This window comes from Cololabis saira, chromosome 15 (assembly GCF_033807715.1).
Source record: "Cololabis saira isolate AMF1-May2022 chromosome 15, fColSai1.1, whole genome shotgun sequence".
In the NCBI taxonomy this organism is placed as follows: Eukaryota; Metazoa; Chordata; class Actinopteri; order Beloniformes; family Belonidae; genus Cololabis; species Cololabis saira.
The window spans coordinates 6,858,190-6,874,841 of record NC_084601.1 but is presented as its reverse complement, the minus strand read 5'-3'; the positions used below and the strand labels follow the sequence as shown (position 1 = coordinate 6,874,841).

Below are 16,652 nucleotides of genomic sequence, written 5' to 3'. Positions count from 1 at the left end.
TATTTTTTGTAAGTAGGTAACAAGAAAATCATGTTTCTTAATACCAAATAAGCCAAACCAAAACGTGATTCAAAAAATGACCAAATCCGAAAGTTTCATGCACCAGGTATCCTGTATCAAAAATATCACCTGTTCACTTACATGCAACACTGTCTCTTGGTGTTGGGACCCCCAAACTTAGGTTTATCCAAGCAGTTGATGCACCTGGCACAGTCGTCCTGTACCAGGCAGCCTCTGCAGCCGCCGCAGCGCCGGGAACGGACTCCCCCAGGCACAAAGGGAGCCAGCATCCTCTTCCTTTTGAACCTGTGCCCCTTCCCTTTCGCTCGCCTCCTGCTCCTGCGCTGGATAATTTCCTGAGTGACAACCCACTGGGCCCTGCCTTGATCAGAGATGGCAGCGTCATCATCATCATCATCCTCCTCATCTGCCACATCTGCAGGCGAGACACGGAGAGGTTGAGTAAAGAAGCCAGTACTTCTTTGAGCAAAGATTATGTACATGTGATGTGGGGGGTGACATCTTTAGATGCTGGAGCTTAGCACGTGGCCAGCTGGAGATATTACAAGTCTGATTGTTGTTGTTGTTGGAGAGTTCTTCATATGGATTTACTGTACTTTGGTCTCATAAGTAAGCTTGGTTCCTACAGTCACATTACTAGCGGTTGCCTAAAAAAAAAAAAAAAAAGATAAATCCTATAATAAAAGTTAGGTGATGGATCTCCCACAAAATCCATTATTGGTGGAGTCTCTTACCCTGCATTTCTGACACTTAATGACATCTATGTGAATCCCCCTGTGATTGTTTTTAAATGAAAATTAGCACAAAGCTACCTCAGAAATGTAAAACAATTATAGAGTTGTATATAATTAGATTACATTTGAAACAAGTAACGTATCTGAAAAAACTTTGTGCAAAGTTTTGTTTTCTTCTCTTTTTTTACTAGGATGTGTTTGTGAGTCTATTCGTCAAACAGCACTTCCTCACCTCATACTGAGTGATGCTCACTCGACCAGTGTTGGGTATAGCTTTCCAACAGCGTGGCTAATCTGTGTGTGACAAAAGATATTTTTGCTGGCAAATATTTTAGTTACATTGAGCTAACAAACCCTTTCTTAAATTTATTTTTCTTTTTGCTCAGTGTTAAGTTGGGCAAAAGCTAACAAATTGTGATCTTTTGTACATTTTCCCACCCCAAGTTTAGCTTGTGACTTAATATTGCTAGAGGCTCGTAAATGTTTTATAATACCATACTCAGAAAGTCTTTGCCTGACAGAGAGGGAAAAAAAAACACCCATCAATATTTAGCAAAAAATTCTGGTTAAACTAAGCTGAATGACAATTAACCTGCCTGAGATTACATATAGTACAGACTTGATTTTTCTTATTATATATTCTCTTATTATACATTAACTGCTGTCAATATATAAAAGGACAGTATTTGGCAACACAGGGAAAGAGATTGAAACCATATTCGAAATCCAAATGTGCAATGACAACTTTCCCAGCAATAACCACATTTTTTATTTTTGGTAAAATGTGCCATAACACTGGGGAAGGTGGCTCAGTTGATAGAGCGTTCAGCCATGAACCTGATGGTCAGTGGTTCAAGTCCTAGTTCCTCCTGTGTCCACCAAAGTGTCCATGGGCAAGACACTGAATCCCCAGTTTCTCCCGGTTGTCAGGCCAGCGCCGTTGTATGGCAGCTCCGCCGACAACCGGTGTGTGAATGTGTGCGTGTGTGGATGAACGTCTACAGTGTAAAGTGCTTTGGGGCTGTAGCAGTACGGCTGGAAAGCGCTATATAAGTGTAAAACATTTACCATAACCTCACATTTTCGCCTTCTCCCTCTGAAAACATATCCTGTGTCAGCACAAAAATCATTCTTCTTTAATCAGTTTACTGAACTTCACACTTCAGTCATGTCATGCCATCTTACACCCAGGCCTACATCCACCCACCCTCACACCTATTGATGCGTGAACAAGGCTGAAGCATCAGGCCTGCCTTAAACATCCCTTTCCTAACTTTGTAAAACAGACATTATTGCATACATAGGTTTACTGAATTATCATTAAAATACAATGGCAAAAAATTGTTTGTCTGTTAATGTAATTTACAGTGTTCTGCAAAAGTATTCAACCCCCTTTGCGTTTTACGCATTTTGTTTCATTACAGCCTTTGGTCAATGTTTTTTTTTTTTTAATCTGAATTTTATTTGATGGTTCAAAACACAATAGTCTAAGTTGAAGTTAAATAAGAAACATATATACATAAAATATACAAAATATATACATAAAACCATGATCTGTCAGCACATATACAAACCTTTTTTGAAAGGCCCCACAGACTAACACCTAGGCAAGAGGCATCACTAACGCAACACTTGCCATGGAGACAAAAGAACTCTCCAAACAAGTAAGGGGCAAAGTTGTTGTAAAGTTAAAGTCAGGGTTAGGTTATATTGAAAACGTTTTTTTTTGGGATGATCCCCAGGAACACCATCAAATCTAACCAAATAGAAAGAACATAACAGCAAACCTGCCAAGAGACGGCTGCACACAAAAACTCATGGACAGGGCTGCAGAGTTCCACAGCAGTACATATGAAGACAATAAGAGTTGGGCTTTATGGCAGAAGAAAACTATCACTGTCAGCAAAATGGCAGGTTTTGAGGTTTGCAAAAAGGCATGTGGGAGACTCCCAAAACGAATGGAGGAAAGTGCTCTGATCTGATGAGACTAAAATTGGCCATCAAGGAAACGCTATGTCTGGCGCAAACCCAACACGTGACCATGGTGGTGGCGGCATCATGCTGTGGGGACAATGGTCAGTGTTGAAGGAAAGATGGATGGTACTAAATACAGGGATATTCTTGAACAAAACCTGTACCACTCTGTTCATGGTTTGAGGCTAGGACTGAGGTTCACCTTACAGCAAGCCAATGACCCCAAACAAAGCAAATAAGCTTAAGTAACACTTGAGTAGTTGAAGAGGAAACATGTACATGTGTTGGAACGGCCTAGTCAAAGCCCAGACCTCAATCCAATAGGAAATCTATGGTCAGACTTAAAGATTGCTGTTCACAAGTGCAAACCCTCCAACTTAAGGAGCTGGAGCAGTTTTGCAAGGAGCAATGAGCAAAAATCCTTGCAGCTGTGATTGTCTCAAAAGGCAGATCTACAAAGTATTGACTTTAGGAGTCTGTGACCTGTTATGTACATTGACCTTTTCTATTATTTTTGTCCCATTTCTTGTTTGCTTCAAAATAAAAAAAATAAAAATTCTTCAAAGTTTTGGGCATGTTCTGAAAATGAAATTATGCAAATCCTCAAACAATCCATGTTAATTCCAGGTTGTGCTGACAACAAAACATGAAAAATGTCAAGGGGGGTGAATACTTTTGCAATGCACTGTAGATAAAGAGAGCTATGGAAGAAAATATGTGTTTTTCAGCATTAAAATATTCCCCTGCAAAATATTCAACTGCAACATCCGGGAACCCAAGGAAGAGCAATCAATTCCAGATTCAAGATTGGAAGCATGCGTCAAGCACGAATCACCCCAGGACAGCTTCGGCTTGTGGGCTAGCATGGTGCCCGGATTTAAGCCATGTCCAATAATGATGGGGCTTCGGTGTGTTTTAACTCTTATATGCCATCAGTGTGGTTTGGGTCTGTAAGATTAAGTAATAGATAGTTGAATATTTTAACGTTGAATTATTTGCAGTTGAATATTTTAACGTTCAAAAACATTCAGATGCATCACTTCAATGCATAAATATTCAGTGCTAGAAATTCAATCACCTTTTTCTTTCAAAATCCGATGACAGATTTACTTCCATACAGATCCTATTTTATGGAAAATTAGACTGGCCTCATGGATCTGACCCCATTCCCAGTATCAGACCGGATATCTGATATCAATATTGGTATTGGCATCCCTAGCTGCAGTCAACAGTCCAAATTCAAAAGGAGTCCATTTGGGCTTAGAGCTTGCTTTGATGTTATTTTCTATGTCAGAGTGTAGGTACTGTTGGGCTGGTTTTCATTCACAGCCATAGGCTCTGATCTGAATTTGCTGGCCGCCCTCTTTCGTTGGGATCAAAGCCAAAATGTGCCCAAATGGATGACGTAATATTCAGCTTTGCCACCAAGTTACCTGCTACCATCACTCTATGCTCAGCCACAGGTGAGAATTCTGTTAATGCAGATGACATTAAAGAGGTCCCACTGTTTAGGCATTCTGACGTGGCTGATTGATTTATCTGCTGACATTAAGAGTCCATGTTGCAGTATTTAAACTAAGAATGAGCAAAGTACTGATTAACTGCACTGTTGGCTTTAATTGATATGTTTACATCGTCATACCACAATAGTTGCACAGTTTATCTTCTTGTATTTACTGGATCACTGTGTTGGTAATGCACATTAACATGCACAGTAAGTGTAGTTTAACTTAAACTTTAAAAAGAAGTCAAAAATTTATGAATTCCAAGTGGCACAAATAAAACTGGCATTGGAGGTAAAATACATCAACATTCATTAATAACATTTTATATTAGATACATTTTTCTAATTGTAAGATATAAATGCCTTACCTTTTAAAAATCACAGCACAGAAATTGTGCAGTTCCATCTATAAAAATAATTAAGTTTAAAAGATAAGTGGACTCGGATGTGGAGTGTACCTTCTGTTGTGGGTGAAAACGTGATGCCCTCCCTTTCGTGAAGCGGCAGAGCGCTGAGTCTGGGAATATCATCAGGGACCATGGCGCGAGGCTGCCCTAACGCCACTGCAGCTGCCCGACAGACATGCTTGATCCTCGGACCCCCGAGTGGCTGCTCCTGCACACCAAACGAACGGTTTAAAGACGTGGAAATGTTTGGAATTAGAATATAACGTGATAAATGAATCTCCTATTTGAATCATTATATTCTCAACCTCTTGACCTTCATCCTTTTGACAGTTTTTTGTCAAAAGGACATTGTTTTTAGTACTGACCACGAAAAATCAATATGACACTGTTACTGCCAATTTGCCTTTATTGATCAGTTATGTAATCACTCAGTTTGAAGGTACTTTCAAAATAAAGTTAGACTAACTACGGACTTGTTTAATTGAGGTCAAAACCGAAACACAAATTTACAAAACTATTAAAAATATTACCTGCAGACCAATATCTTTGTTAGACAGCCCCACACTTGTTGCCGTTGTCGTCCTCCTCCTCCTCACTGGCATTTGTGATTCTCTAGAGCCCAACTATTGATCCAAATAGGGGAGGGGAAAGGAGAAGTGTGACAAAAGAAAAGTTTATGTATATGATGATAAACTATAAATTCAACTACTGGTACACTTTTCCTTAACTTAAGACTGTTCTGTGCTGTCTAACAGATATCCTTAGGCTAAAACACAACCAAATGGTCTATTTAGATTATGTACATAATCAAGATGTTTCACACGACCAAGATTTGTTCTCAAGAAACACAGTTGAGTTTGTGCAAACGGGTTTTAGGCAATCACTATTTCAGCTACTAATTTAAAAGAAATTTTTTCTAACACCTTAAAAATGCACATCAAAAGGTAAAGTGGTGTCTAATGTAATCTAAACATTTTTTTTGGACAAAGAGCAGCAACAATGGATACTATATACTGTTGTTATGGAACTTCATTGTGCAGTTATAAGCATCAGGGTGAAGAAAGTGAATTCAATAATTCTTCAGTCTTTCATTTTTGATTCTGACATCAACAGGAAATTGTTTCTTGCCTGTGACAACTTGAGCTGCTTTTGCTGATCAATCTTGATGAGCTGAACTTTAGCCTTCTTCAACAGGTGCAGCATCCTCTTATTAGCTCCACTGAGACCAATCCGATAGCTGGGTCCGCTGACTTCTAATGTATCACTACTGGCTCCAGGCACACCAGCTGCTTTATATGCATCAAACAGGGGAGAGAAAACACACACAGAGACACACAAAAAACAGATCTAGTAAGACATCAGTTAACCAATTATAGAAAGCTAACTAATTGTAAAATTATAATGTGACAATTTTTGCAGGAAGAATTTACCATCTTCCAATATGATCTGTTTCATGTAGCACCTTATGAATTACATATACTGTACCTCTGCTTCAACAAACTTAAGAAACTTCTGTTTATACTTACTGGTATGTGTTGTATCTTCTGCTGGGATTTGAGAGGGTGACTCCACCACCACAGCCAGTTTCCTCACAACGCCGGGGGAGTTCAGTTCCTCCATCATGAGCTTGGGCTTCCGTTTCCTCCTGACATGAGAGGCAAAACTGTCCCCTTGATAAGTATAATCCTCAGATTGCCCTCTCTTTTTCTCTGCAAGCTTTAAAGTCAGTTTCTTAAGATTCTTGTAGATCTCTACATGACTTGCTCCTGAAATTGATGGTGATGATACTCTTGAAACATTGGAAAGGCTGTCAAATACAGAGAAACTTTGTGATGGCTGAGAGTTGCGATCGTAGCGTGACTCGTGAAGCGGCGCACCGGCCTTTCCCTCCTCTCTCTGAGTTTTCAGCCACGTTGTCAGGGAGCCCTTTGGAAAGGGGATCATTTCCTCATCCAGGAACCTCTTGGGAGCTTTAATAATGCGGGAGGAACGCCCGCTTGCTACAGTTGTGGATGAAGTGTTGGAACTCTGCTGCAGCTGCTCTGGAACCGACTGTGGCTCTTCTGGTGGGATCATCTTTTGACCTTGGATCTGTAGCTCATTTCCATCTTGCCCTAATGTGGATGGAAGAGGTTCTGTTACATAGGTGTAAAAAACATGCTTTTTGCGAACCTGACCAAGTTTTGGACATTTAATCGCTGAAATGCTTGGTGCTTGTTTTCGCCTATACCCGAACACAGATCTACGGTGGCATCTCCTATGACCTCTTTTTCCTGGGATCTGTAAAGCTTTACCTTCTTGGGGCATAGCTGCCTCCTCTCCTCTTGGGGCTCCTGCCTCTGCTGCAGCTTCTGGAGAAGAACCCAAACTTTTAACCATTTTTTTCCTCAGACGTTTGTTTAGAAATTTAACCGACAGAGCGACTGCTCGAGAAGTGCGACCAGAGTGACCAGCTCGAAAACTACCTGTCGTCTTTGTTGTAGAGTGATCGGTGTCGTCTTCTTCTTTCACAAATGCTTGAGTTTGTTGTGCGCGGTCGACTGATGTAAGAGTACTCGCCACTTCTTCTTGGTGTTTGGTGCTTCCAGCTGATGTACTGGCTGTTTGATTTTCGAGGGCTTCTGTAAATCCTGATTTTCCTGTTTTGCTGGTTACGTCAACTACTTTTCTGGTCGGTGTACCTGAAGCACGCTTGTCCAAAGGTTTGACTTTTGTAGTGAGATTCACCTGGTTGTCATGTTCCACAACCTTTGGCGTTTCTTTGTGTTTTACAGCGCTTTCTTTAACATCTTGCTCCTCTTTCTGAACTCTTGATACGATCTTCCCGAGAACAGCAGATTTTTGAGTCTTGGGAATAATTTTTCCAATAAGAGGTTTTGCTCCTGGTGATTGGTCCAACGCCCGGGAAGATTGGGCTTTGCTGCTGGAAGACTGAGGGACAGTGACCGAAGCTCTCTGTGGACGAACTCTCGTGGAGCCAAATCCAGAGAAATCTTCCTCCTGGAGAAAACAGTCATGACAGATTAGAACAAACCTACTGTACACCACCAACGAATCCAAATACATTCGATGTTAGGGATGCAAAATAATAAAAAAAAAAAATGAATATGAAAACTTATAATTAACAGCTATTACATGGCTGTTACCAATACAATAATCTAATATAATCTTCATGTACATACAGGACTGTCTCAGAAAATTAGAATATTGTGATGAAGTTCTTTATTTTCTGTAATGCAATTAAAAAAAAGGAGTAATACATTCTGGATTCATTACAAATCAACTGAAATATTGCAAGCCTTTTATTATTTTAATATTGCTGATTATGGCTTACAGTTTAAGATTCCCAGAATATTCAAATTTTTTTAGATAGGATATTTGAGTTTTCTTAAGCTGTAAGGCATGATCAGCAATATTAAAATAATAAAAGGCTTGCAATATTTCAGTTGATTTGTAATGAATCCAGAATGTATGACATTTTTGTTTTTGTAATTGCATTACAGAAAATCACAATATTCAAATTTTCGGAGACATTCCTGTATACTATGGTTTGTGCTCACAGGATAATAACATTTTTTCATCAAAAGTTTGTAAACTGCAATGATGGCAAAATAATATTTCAAATAAAACTTTATTTACATAACACTTTTCATACTAAGTAGTGCAAAGAGTGTTTTACATAATAAAATTAACACCAACATATAAAAACTGACATACTCATGGTTAAACACACACATCAGGGCATTTTCACAGACACCCTCAAATTGATACCCACACAGCACACGTATACGCCCCCAAACATAAACATCTGGCTTGAGGTAAGTTGGGATGTGTCATATCAAACATAGTCAAGTATAGGGGTGCAACGATTCCTCGGCTAACTTGAGTAACTTGATTACAAAAAAAATAAAAACCGACAATTTCCTCTGCCTTGAAGCCTTAATTAAAAATTTGATTTAAAGCTACCATTTCGCACCATTCTTTTTAAAGTGACACATCGTGCTTACACGTATGCGTCCCCTATAAAGCAGAAGAAGACGACGGGCTTTCTGTAAAGTGTGTGAACAGTGAAAACAATCAAACCAATCAAAACAAAAGTAATAAGAGGAAGAGACAGAAGATGTCGAAGGTGTGGCATCATTTTAAATTAAGGTCCCGGTCCACATTGTGTGAGATTCTTGTTCCAAGTCCCAGTCCACAGCCAAGCATTTCTGTTTTAAGTCTGTATTGGTTCTGAATAGGAAGTTGCGCAATATAAAGCCAGTGTTTAAGAATATTTTTCATCTTATTTTTGATAAGATAAAAACAGTTTACTATTTTGCATAAAATGTAAAAAAAAAAAAAAAAAAAAAAGTCAATTTTTCTTATAAAAAGGAAACAAATTGGTTGTTGTTTTTATTAAGTGATCTGTCTTGTTTTCTAATGTATATTTATAATTAGGCTTTAATTAAGCAAAAGTAAGTTTTATCAAACTATTCGATGTAATATTCTATAAAATAATCAATTACCAAAATATTCGATAGTTGCAGCCCTAGTCAAGTGGTTGAAACCAATATCTACCATGACTGTATACCAAACTTGGGTGCATTCTTAAAAAAAAAAAAACAGTTTAATGTTAATTATGAGTGGTTTATGCCAAAGAGGCTACAGTCTTTTGGAGTGCTGGCTCACAACTATTAAAGACCTTTATTAAAATGACTTTTTTGACACAGCCATCTTTAATGGAAATGTTTGCTGGTGTGGCAGGATCTCGTCTGCAGGCAGAAAAAAAGACAGGATAATTTGATCAGGAGACGCCCCAAGACTCTGTGCAGGAGTTGGAGGAAGGAGGAAGATAACTATCATCGTTGCTGGAGAACGACTCCCACCATGTGTATGATGCAGCAGCATCATCATTTTTTTCTGCTGCTAATGACAAAAATAACTAGCATGTTGGCTCTAGTGTTCTGCTATCGGCCCCCATTTCCTGTCAGGCAGACACGGGGATATGCTTGGGTCCTGCCAGTAAAGTGTAATGCGGCAGATGGCATAATATGGCTGGAATATATTTGCAGTTTTGTCCATGTGTTTGCGTCTGTTCACATACACAACCCGCTGCGTTGACAGTTTCTTGGTTCAGATCTACACGGCCTGTACGCCTGATACCGCCGGCCTCCACTAACTTCTGTTTACAAAATGCAACCGTAAAATATACAACAAGGAAACTGTTGGAAGAAGAATTTATATAGTTTTAATTGAAACATAGTGAGCAAATGAAAATGTGTAAAAAGTTGAAATACAAACTATAAATATTATATACATTGTAAGAACAGCATGAACACAACTTTTTTTCCTTTAGCTAAGGGGAGAGTATACTTAAAGCATGTATTTATATCAAAATGTGATTTTCAAACGAACAGACAGAGTTGATGAGTTATTGCTTTGACTCACAGAAAAAAATAAATGTTTATGGAGGCTATGTACTTATTCAATTCTAATCAATTTTATTCATATAGCGTCTATTACAACAGAATTCATCTTTAGGTGCTTTCCAGAGAACCAGAGGATGAGTCTCCCGCCCCCGGCAGTTATTAATTCAATTTAATTTTATTTGTATAGCGTCAAATACAACAGATGTTGTCTGTAGACGCTTTCCAGAGACCCAGAACATGACCCCCGAGCAAACAGAAACATAGCTGGTAGGTGTATAATATGCTTGTGTGTAGTACATATTTATCCCCAGTAACCATGGTGACGGAAGTGGGGCCCATGAACTACAGTTTCTGTTGCAGCCATTTTGGCCAGTGCAAACTACCACAGAGGAAGCACTGAATTTGACAAAGCTGCAGTTCCTTTACAATCCTGTACAACTACAATTACATAAACAAAGGCTAAGGCTGTGTATCAAACTTCAGTTCTTTTATGGCGCCGACCAAAATCTGCCAGAACCACCTGATATCAAAAGATGCCTGGTCTTTCAGTTCCTATTTTCGCTACCTAGTATGCGCAAAGCGCTGCCTGTGATTGGCCGTAATGTTACACATGCGTTAGTTGTGTTTACGCCTACAGACGGGGTTCACGTGTGTGTTGTGTTGTTATTGAGGGCATTAAACATGCCGCCTAATTCAAAAGGGTGGCTGCATTTTAACAAAATTGATGCTACTGTGTTGCTGATGCAAGTGCGTAATGCAATACTGGCAAAAAAAAGCACAATTGCCCAGCCCTAACAATGGCAAGTAAAAATGCTTCCTTTAGGAGGGAAGAAACCTTGAGCAGGACCTGGATCATAAGGAGGGAGGCAGCTGGGCAGAGCAGGAAAAGAGAGATAAGACAGAGAGTGAAGAACACAGACACGATGTTAAATTGGTGTAGTATCACTATATATAAATATATGCATATATTGACTATATAAACAGATTTAGACAGCAGACACTGGATATATAGTTTGGTTAACAAGAGAAAGATTGATTAGAAATGTGCAGCTTTTCTTTTTTACTCTGAATGATGTCACGAAGGAAATAGTGTGAATCAAAACATTCAAACACAATACAACAAATGTATGAGCTAAAAACTCCACAGTGAGAGACCACTCTCTCCTTGAAATAATGTATTATCTTCAGCGGAATTCTCACAACTGGTTTCAGTATCCGCATTGAACTGGCTAGCTGGTTTTGTTGCGGCAGAGAAAACAGTGGTGGCATCAGAGATGGTTGTTAGGATGTTAAATCAACACCATTTGGATCGCTTTCTTTCTCTGGTTTTACCGATGCAGGGAACTGACGACCTGAAACGCTATTTAAATGTCCTCCACAAAGGTTTGACTGTATAGACACTGAAGAGACGGTAAAATCTGACTACTCGTTGAAACAGATTGCTCTACCTGATCAGCACTACAGTGCAGCAGATACAGAGCTGCTGACGCTCATTTGCCGTGAACTAGCACCACTAGGTGGATAAAAATAACTCAATTTTCCTCCAATATCAACCAATAATTAATCTGGCAAATAGATATCATGCATCCTTATTTGTTACTATTGAAAACTACAAAATATGCAAAACCATGTCATAAATTCAAATTGAATTTTTGAGAAAATTTGTCAAATAAAATGTTGATCTATGCAAGTTCCTACCAACTCCTCTCATCCAATTATCAAGCATTTGTTAATTGAGATAAGCAGTAGGTAGTACTAATTCTCCCCCCAGACCTGTGGTGTGGGTGTAATAACATGACTTAATTACACGAAGATAAACTAAAATGACACGACATAAATTCTTGTATGCATCATCCTTTATTAGTATAAGCCTTTTTCAATGAACTCCCCACCAGGAAGTTTTGCCAACACAAAAAATAGAATGATTGGCACTATTTAAGACTTAATTTTGTTCAATCAATTGTACTAAAAATGTTCAATGTGCCAAAAGCACCAACTACAACTGATTTTTAAAGTTACTTCTTAGCATTTCTCTTCTGATGAATTTGTCTCCAGAAAAGAAAAGAAAAAAAAGGGGGTCACAGACAGACAGACAGACAGACAGACTTGTAGATAAACAGAAATAAAGCAAAACACAGCTGCACTGCCTCCTCAGTGACAATGAATAGTTTTCTAAGCTGGTTCCGGGTTTTCTTTGAATGTGATTGTTGGGAAAGTCCCCGCCAGCGTAATTACCTATCAAAGACTAAGTTTACAAATCACTGTTGTATTCACTATTTGATCAAAAACAAAATTATGATTGTGAAAGAAACAATGTCTGAGCATCAGAATCCCGCTTTACTCTTCTCTAGTCAAGTACTGCATCAACAAGTGAGGGGTTTTCTATTATGTAAATTAACTATAAACATTAACACATTAACCATCTTGAAATTTAAACATAAAAGACTGGCACCTATCTACTGCTACTTACTGATAAAATGCATGCAGAATCTCTTAATCAATTTTTTTTAAAACAGCCCCCCATCATCCTCTATTTCAGGAAGCCATCTACCTCAACTAGAAAAAATGCTTAGTTTTAAATCAAACGCACATCTCAGTCACCAACGTCATTATTTAAATGCATACTGATCAACAGTAAAAACCCCTGATGGATCTATTCCACAGCAAAGCAGATTGTAGTGCATCATAAGTGAAGTGTAGTGCTCCAGTTGTCCAGCATCCACAAGCTTTATCTGGGGCTAATGTGATTCTGTTACAATATTGCAAAGGGGATTGCATCAGTGAAGTCTGACTGATGTAAGACACTAAAAAGCTCCTTCTTGAAGGATAAATATGATTAGATCCAATATGGCATCAAATCATCACTCCTTTTTGGCAACAAACAGGAGCATTGTAGGGGTAAATATATTAAAAATGTGAACACAGTCTCATACTATAACACTTGTGCATTTTTTTTTAAATGCGCGATTTCTGGTCTTTAATCTTAAAGTAAATCCAAGTTGGCAGGTCATGTTGACAGATTAGAATAAAACAAATGCTCAGGTGATAAACACGATTAACAATATACACATAGGATGATGTATCTACCTGTTTATCATGCAAGCAATGCCATTTTACTTGCCGAAGATCTGATGCTTGCAAATTAATAAGACTACGCTCTGAGTATTAACTTCACCCCAAAAGTCACAATATTTTCTATACAAACACTAAACATAATAAACTGTCTGACTTTTTCTTTTTTATAAGATTGCATCACATGGATGGGTTGGGTTGTCTCCTTACACTAACATTTGCCTCCCACGTTAGGATCACGCTGAAAGCATCAGCGCAGTCAGCTGACTGCAGCTCCAACGTGGAGAGTTGTGCACTTGCAACAACGACGTTTTGCCTACGACAAAATTAGCGGAAACACTTGTTTGGACTGGGAGGGAACTTCAACTCAGTAAAACCGTTCCCACAACAACCCCACATTCATGGAGGGGGGGTCGTACCGCGAAAGTTTCCGCCAAACGTGGCTCTAAATCAAACATAATGCAAACGGACTCGGATGGACAGATAATTTACCGTCAAGTTGCAACTTGCAAAACTGAATACAAGCCTTTAATGACACGTTATGAGCTGCTAAGATCCAGTGGGATAAAATACTTATTCACTCCTCGACTAGGGTTGCCAACTCCCTGGAAAATAAATAAGGGTTGCCTTCACCCTTCCTGGCGTGGTGAATTGTTTTGGCCCCTTTTTTTGTGAGTGAAACGATTTAATTATTAATTGAGTCGAACCTGAATTGAATTAGATGCATATTTTTGAATGCCATGAACACATGGAAAACTAATTATTATCCAGCAATTCACTTTAATAGAAAATAACAAAATGAACTGAATAAAATAAGTCCCTCTTAAACAGAAACCTGTCCTGTATTAACTTAACATTGTACAAATTAATATAAAACAATAGAAAGAAAGCAGAACATCCATTCTGTAATAGTGCACGTGTTTAGTGCAATAACAAAAGTGCAAACAGAAAGTCTGTAGAAAACTGACTGTAAAACAGCAATAATTAACTTATGAACAGCTCAATGCCATTTTCCATTGGCATTTTATTTTCTGACTCTCACAGTAATTCGAGACAAAGTGCGTCCCTTTCCAGCTCCATACTCGTACTTTAGTTTATAAACACGGCATATTCCGTTTCCCAGGGCCGGTAACAACCCTACCCTGGAGCCCGTGAGCAAACAGCTCGGCTGGGTTTGTGTTTGCAGCTAAACTGTTCTTTGTGAGAACAAAAACACCAACCATGTCCTTCCTTACAGCGCACGGTCTTTATCCTGCACACTAGAATCACAATCATGTTTATTTGGCCAACACAGGGAATTTGACTCGGTTATTTTCGCTCACTGTACAGTAAAATAGACAAATGGCAGCTTTTATTAACGTATATACATATTTTTTTAGTAAAAGGTGCAGCAGTATGATGCATACCGTTTCCCCTCTAATCGCTGAGCGCCTCACCTCGTCACTGCTGCTGGAGTCGAAGCCCGCATCTCCCTGCCGCCTGTGCTTCTCCGCCGCCCCGAGCAGGCGCAGCAGCGCCGGGTCTTCGCTCAACGCGAGGCCGATGTTTACGGGCCTCGGCCCTCCGGCAGCCAGCTGGCCGCAGTCGGAGGAGCCGAACCTTCCGCGTTTGGGTCGTTTGTCCAGCCGCAGCCTGTTGCGAGCCGAGCACGGCCGGCCCGGAAAGCGAGCCCGAGCCGGCGGCGCTTGAGTGCTCAAGCCCGCGACGTTGGGAGATGCTAATCCGCCTCCCGAGGCCGCCATTATTTACAACAACAGACGGCGCGTTATGGGCAAGATGGACCGCCGCGAGGAAAGGCGCGAGAGGAAGCAGCCGCGGTGCATCATGGGAGCACACTTCAGCGTGCTGCTCGCTCCTTTTACCAAACAGAAGACGCGTTTCACTTTATTTTACAATGAATTTCACATTAGCAAGTCTTACAAACACCAGGAAACTGGACCACATTACGTGTCGTGGTGATGCAATCCCTACACTGGCTTTCAGTGAGTCAAAGGATAGTTTAAAATCTTACTGCTGGTCTACAAATGCACTGAAGTCTTGGACCAAAATACATGCTTGAACTGTTAGTTCCCTATGAAGCCATACCTGTCAAGTTTTGGATTTAAAAATACGGGAAATATTGGAAAAAATATACTATTCCATCCATAACTTGAAAAACAAATTTCATAAGGTGTGGGGGCCTTTCTTAGAACACTTTACCAATTTTCAGACCAATGGCACCATTCCTACTTAAATCCTACTTAAAAGTTGCTTCCCTTCATATGTATTTTCTGCTTCTCACTTTATTATTCGCCTTGAACTGAAACCTGACTTCCAGCTACTGTTTTTTATTGCTCCAGGAATGATGTACCATCTACTGTTACACAGCATTTACCTTTGTGCAACCTGACATGTTGTTGTATGTGGGGGGTGGTGGGAGGGCTAAAATGGGGGCTTGGATGCCTGAGCATTTCACAGTTCTGCCATGTCTTTGTATGTGCATCTATTTTTGTGGGAAAAATCTATAAAAATATGTTTAAGAAAAAAAAAAAAAAATACGGGAAATTTTACGCCGTTGTCCCACCAGCCCAACCGAGGTCCAGTATTACATTTTAAGACAGATTTACGAGAAATTTAAAATAACTACCTGTCAACCACTTACAAACTATAATTATGTGCCCAGAATCTGATAGGCCAACCTTTGTTGACACTGAAATGCTGTGGACGTTCCTATGTATGTAATTCCTATAATAGGAATAACCATGTCTACCTCATACTGCTGCACCTTTCCCTTCTTTTTAAATTCTATATACGTTAATAAGAGCTGTCATTTGCCTATTTACTGTACAGTGAGCGAAAATAACCAAGTCAAATTCCCTGTCTTGTGCACAATTGCCCAGCCCTAACTATGGCAAGTAAAAATGCCCATAGTGGGAGAAAAACCTTAAGTCAAACAGTGGCAAGGAGAAACTCCCCTTTAGGAGGGAAGAAACTTTGAGCAGGACCAGGATCATAAGATTACAATACATTCAACAGTACAGTTGAATGTCTATCTATATATATATACACACATATATATATAACATCTCCATTTCATACATTCTCTTTTCCATTTACACACCAATGCTAAGCACAAGTGCACCACAAACAAGTACTGTTTGATGCAGTGACAAACTTCTGGAAAATGTTTCAGAATCCTAGACACAACCCTTTTTTTTTTTTTTTTAGATGTTGATTTTTATTACATGTATTACTTGGACGGTTTGCGTGAAAATGAAAAACATGATAAGTACAGAACATTCTTCCATCTCAGGGAGAACTGAGTTGCTGGTCCACAATGAATATAAAAAAATTCAGGCAAAGTAAAAGAAAAATGGACACACAATGGACATTGTAGCATTGTCATTATGCTGCTAAATTATGTACATTTAGGAGTTTTATTCAGTGTCTTTAACAACAACAAAAAAGAGTTAGAAAAACAACTTGAAGCTGTGTAACCTTGATCTCAAAAACTTACTGTAAAATATTCACATGAATAAGATCTTTCTTC

General features: G+C 39.2%; 2 protein-coding genes and 1 non-coding gene across 6 annotated transcripts in view; all 3 read right to left on the bottom strand.

Moving 5' to 3' along the window:
- kmt2ba (lysine (K)-specific methyltransferase 2Ba) overlaps positions 1–14,907 on the bottom strand; it is a 40,893-nt gene extending 25,986 nt beyond the window's left edge. For 3 of the 4 annotated variants that reach the window (XM_061742317.1, XM_061742318.1, XM_061742320.1), the window contains exons 1-8: positions 14,560–14,907; positions 7,106–7,640; positions 6,935–6,991; positions 6,167–6,754; positions 5,769–5,929; positions 5,171–5,263; positions 4,692–4,848; positions 142–436 (exon numbers count right to left, since the gene is read on the bottom strand). In XM_061742317.1, the coding sequence (XP_061598301.1) occupies positions 142–436; positions 4,692–4,848; positions 5,171–5,263; positions 5,769–5,929; positions 6,167–6,754; positions 6,935–6,991; positions 7,106–7,640; positions 14,560–14,865 (2,192 nt within the window). In that variant the 5' untranslated portion in view covers positions 14,866–14,907. The remainder of the gene's footprint in view (positions 1–141; positions 437–4,691; positions 4,849–5,170; positions 5,264–5,768; positions 5,930–6,166; positions 6,755–6,934; positions 6,992–7,105; positions 7,641–14,559) is intronic. The other variant, XM_061742319.1, reaches the window with a different exon arrangement.
- Positions 10,334–10,467, bottom strand: LOC133461653 (small nucleolar RNA SNORA5). Its single transcript, XR_009784211.1, has one exon. It is a non-coding gene; the product is annotated as a small nucleolar RNA SNORA5 (small nucleolar RNA).
- Positions 14,908–16,337: 1,430 nt separating the features above from the next.
- LOC133461413 (zinc finger protein 497-like) overlaps positions 16,338–16,652 on the bottom strand; it is a 2,770-nt gene continuing 2,455 nt past the window's right edge. The window contains exon 5 of the mRNA XM_061742316.1: positions 16,338–16,652. This exon is cut by the window's right edge and continues 671 nt beyond it. The gene's annotated coding sequence lies outside the window, so the exon portion shown is untranslated.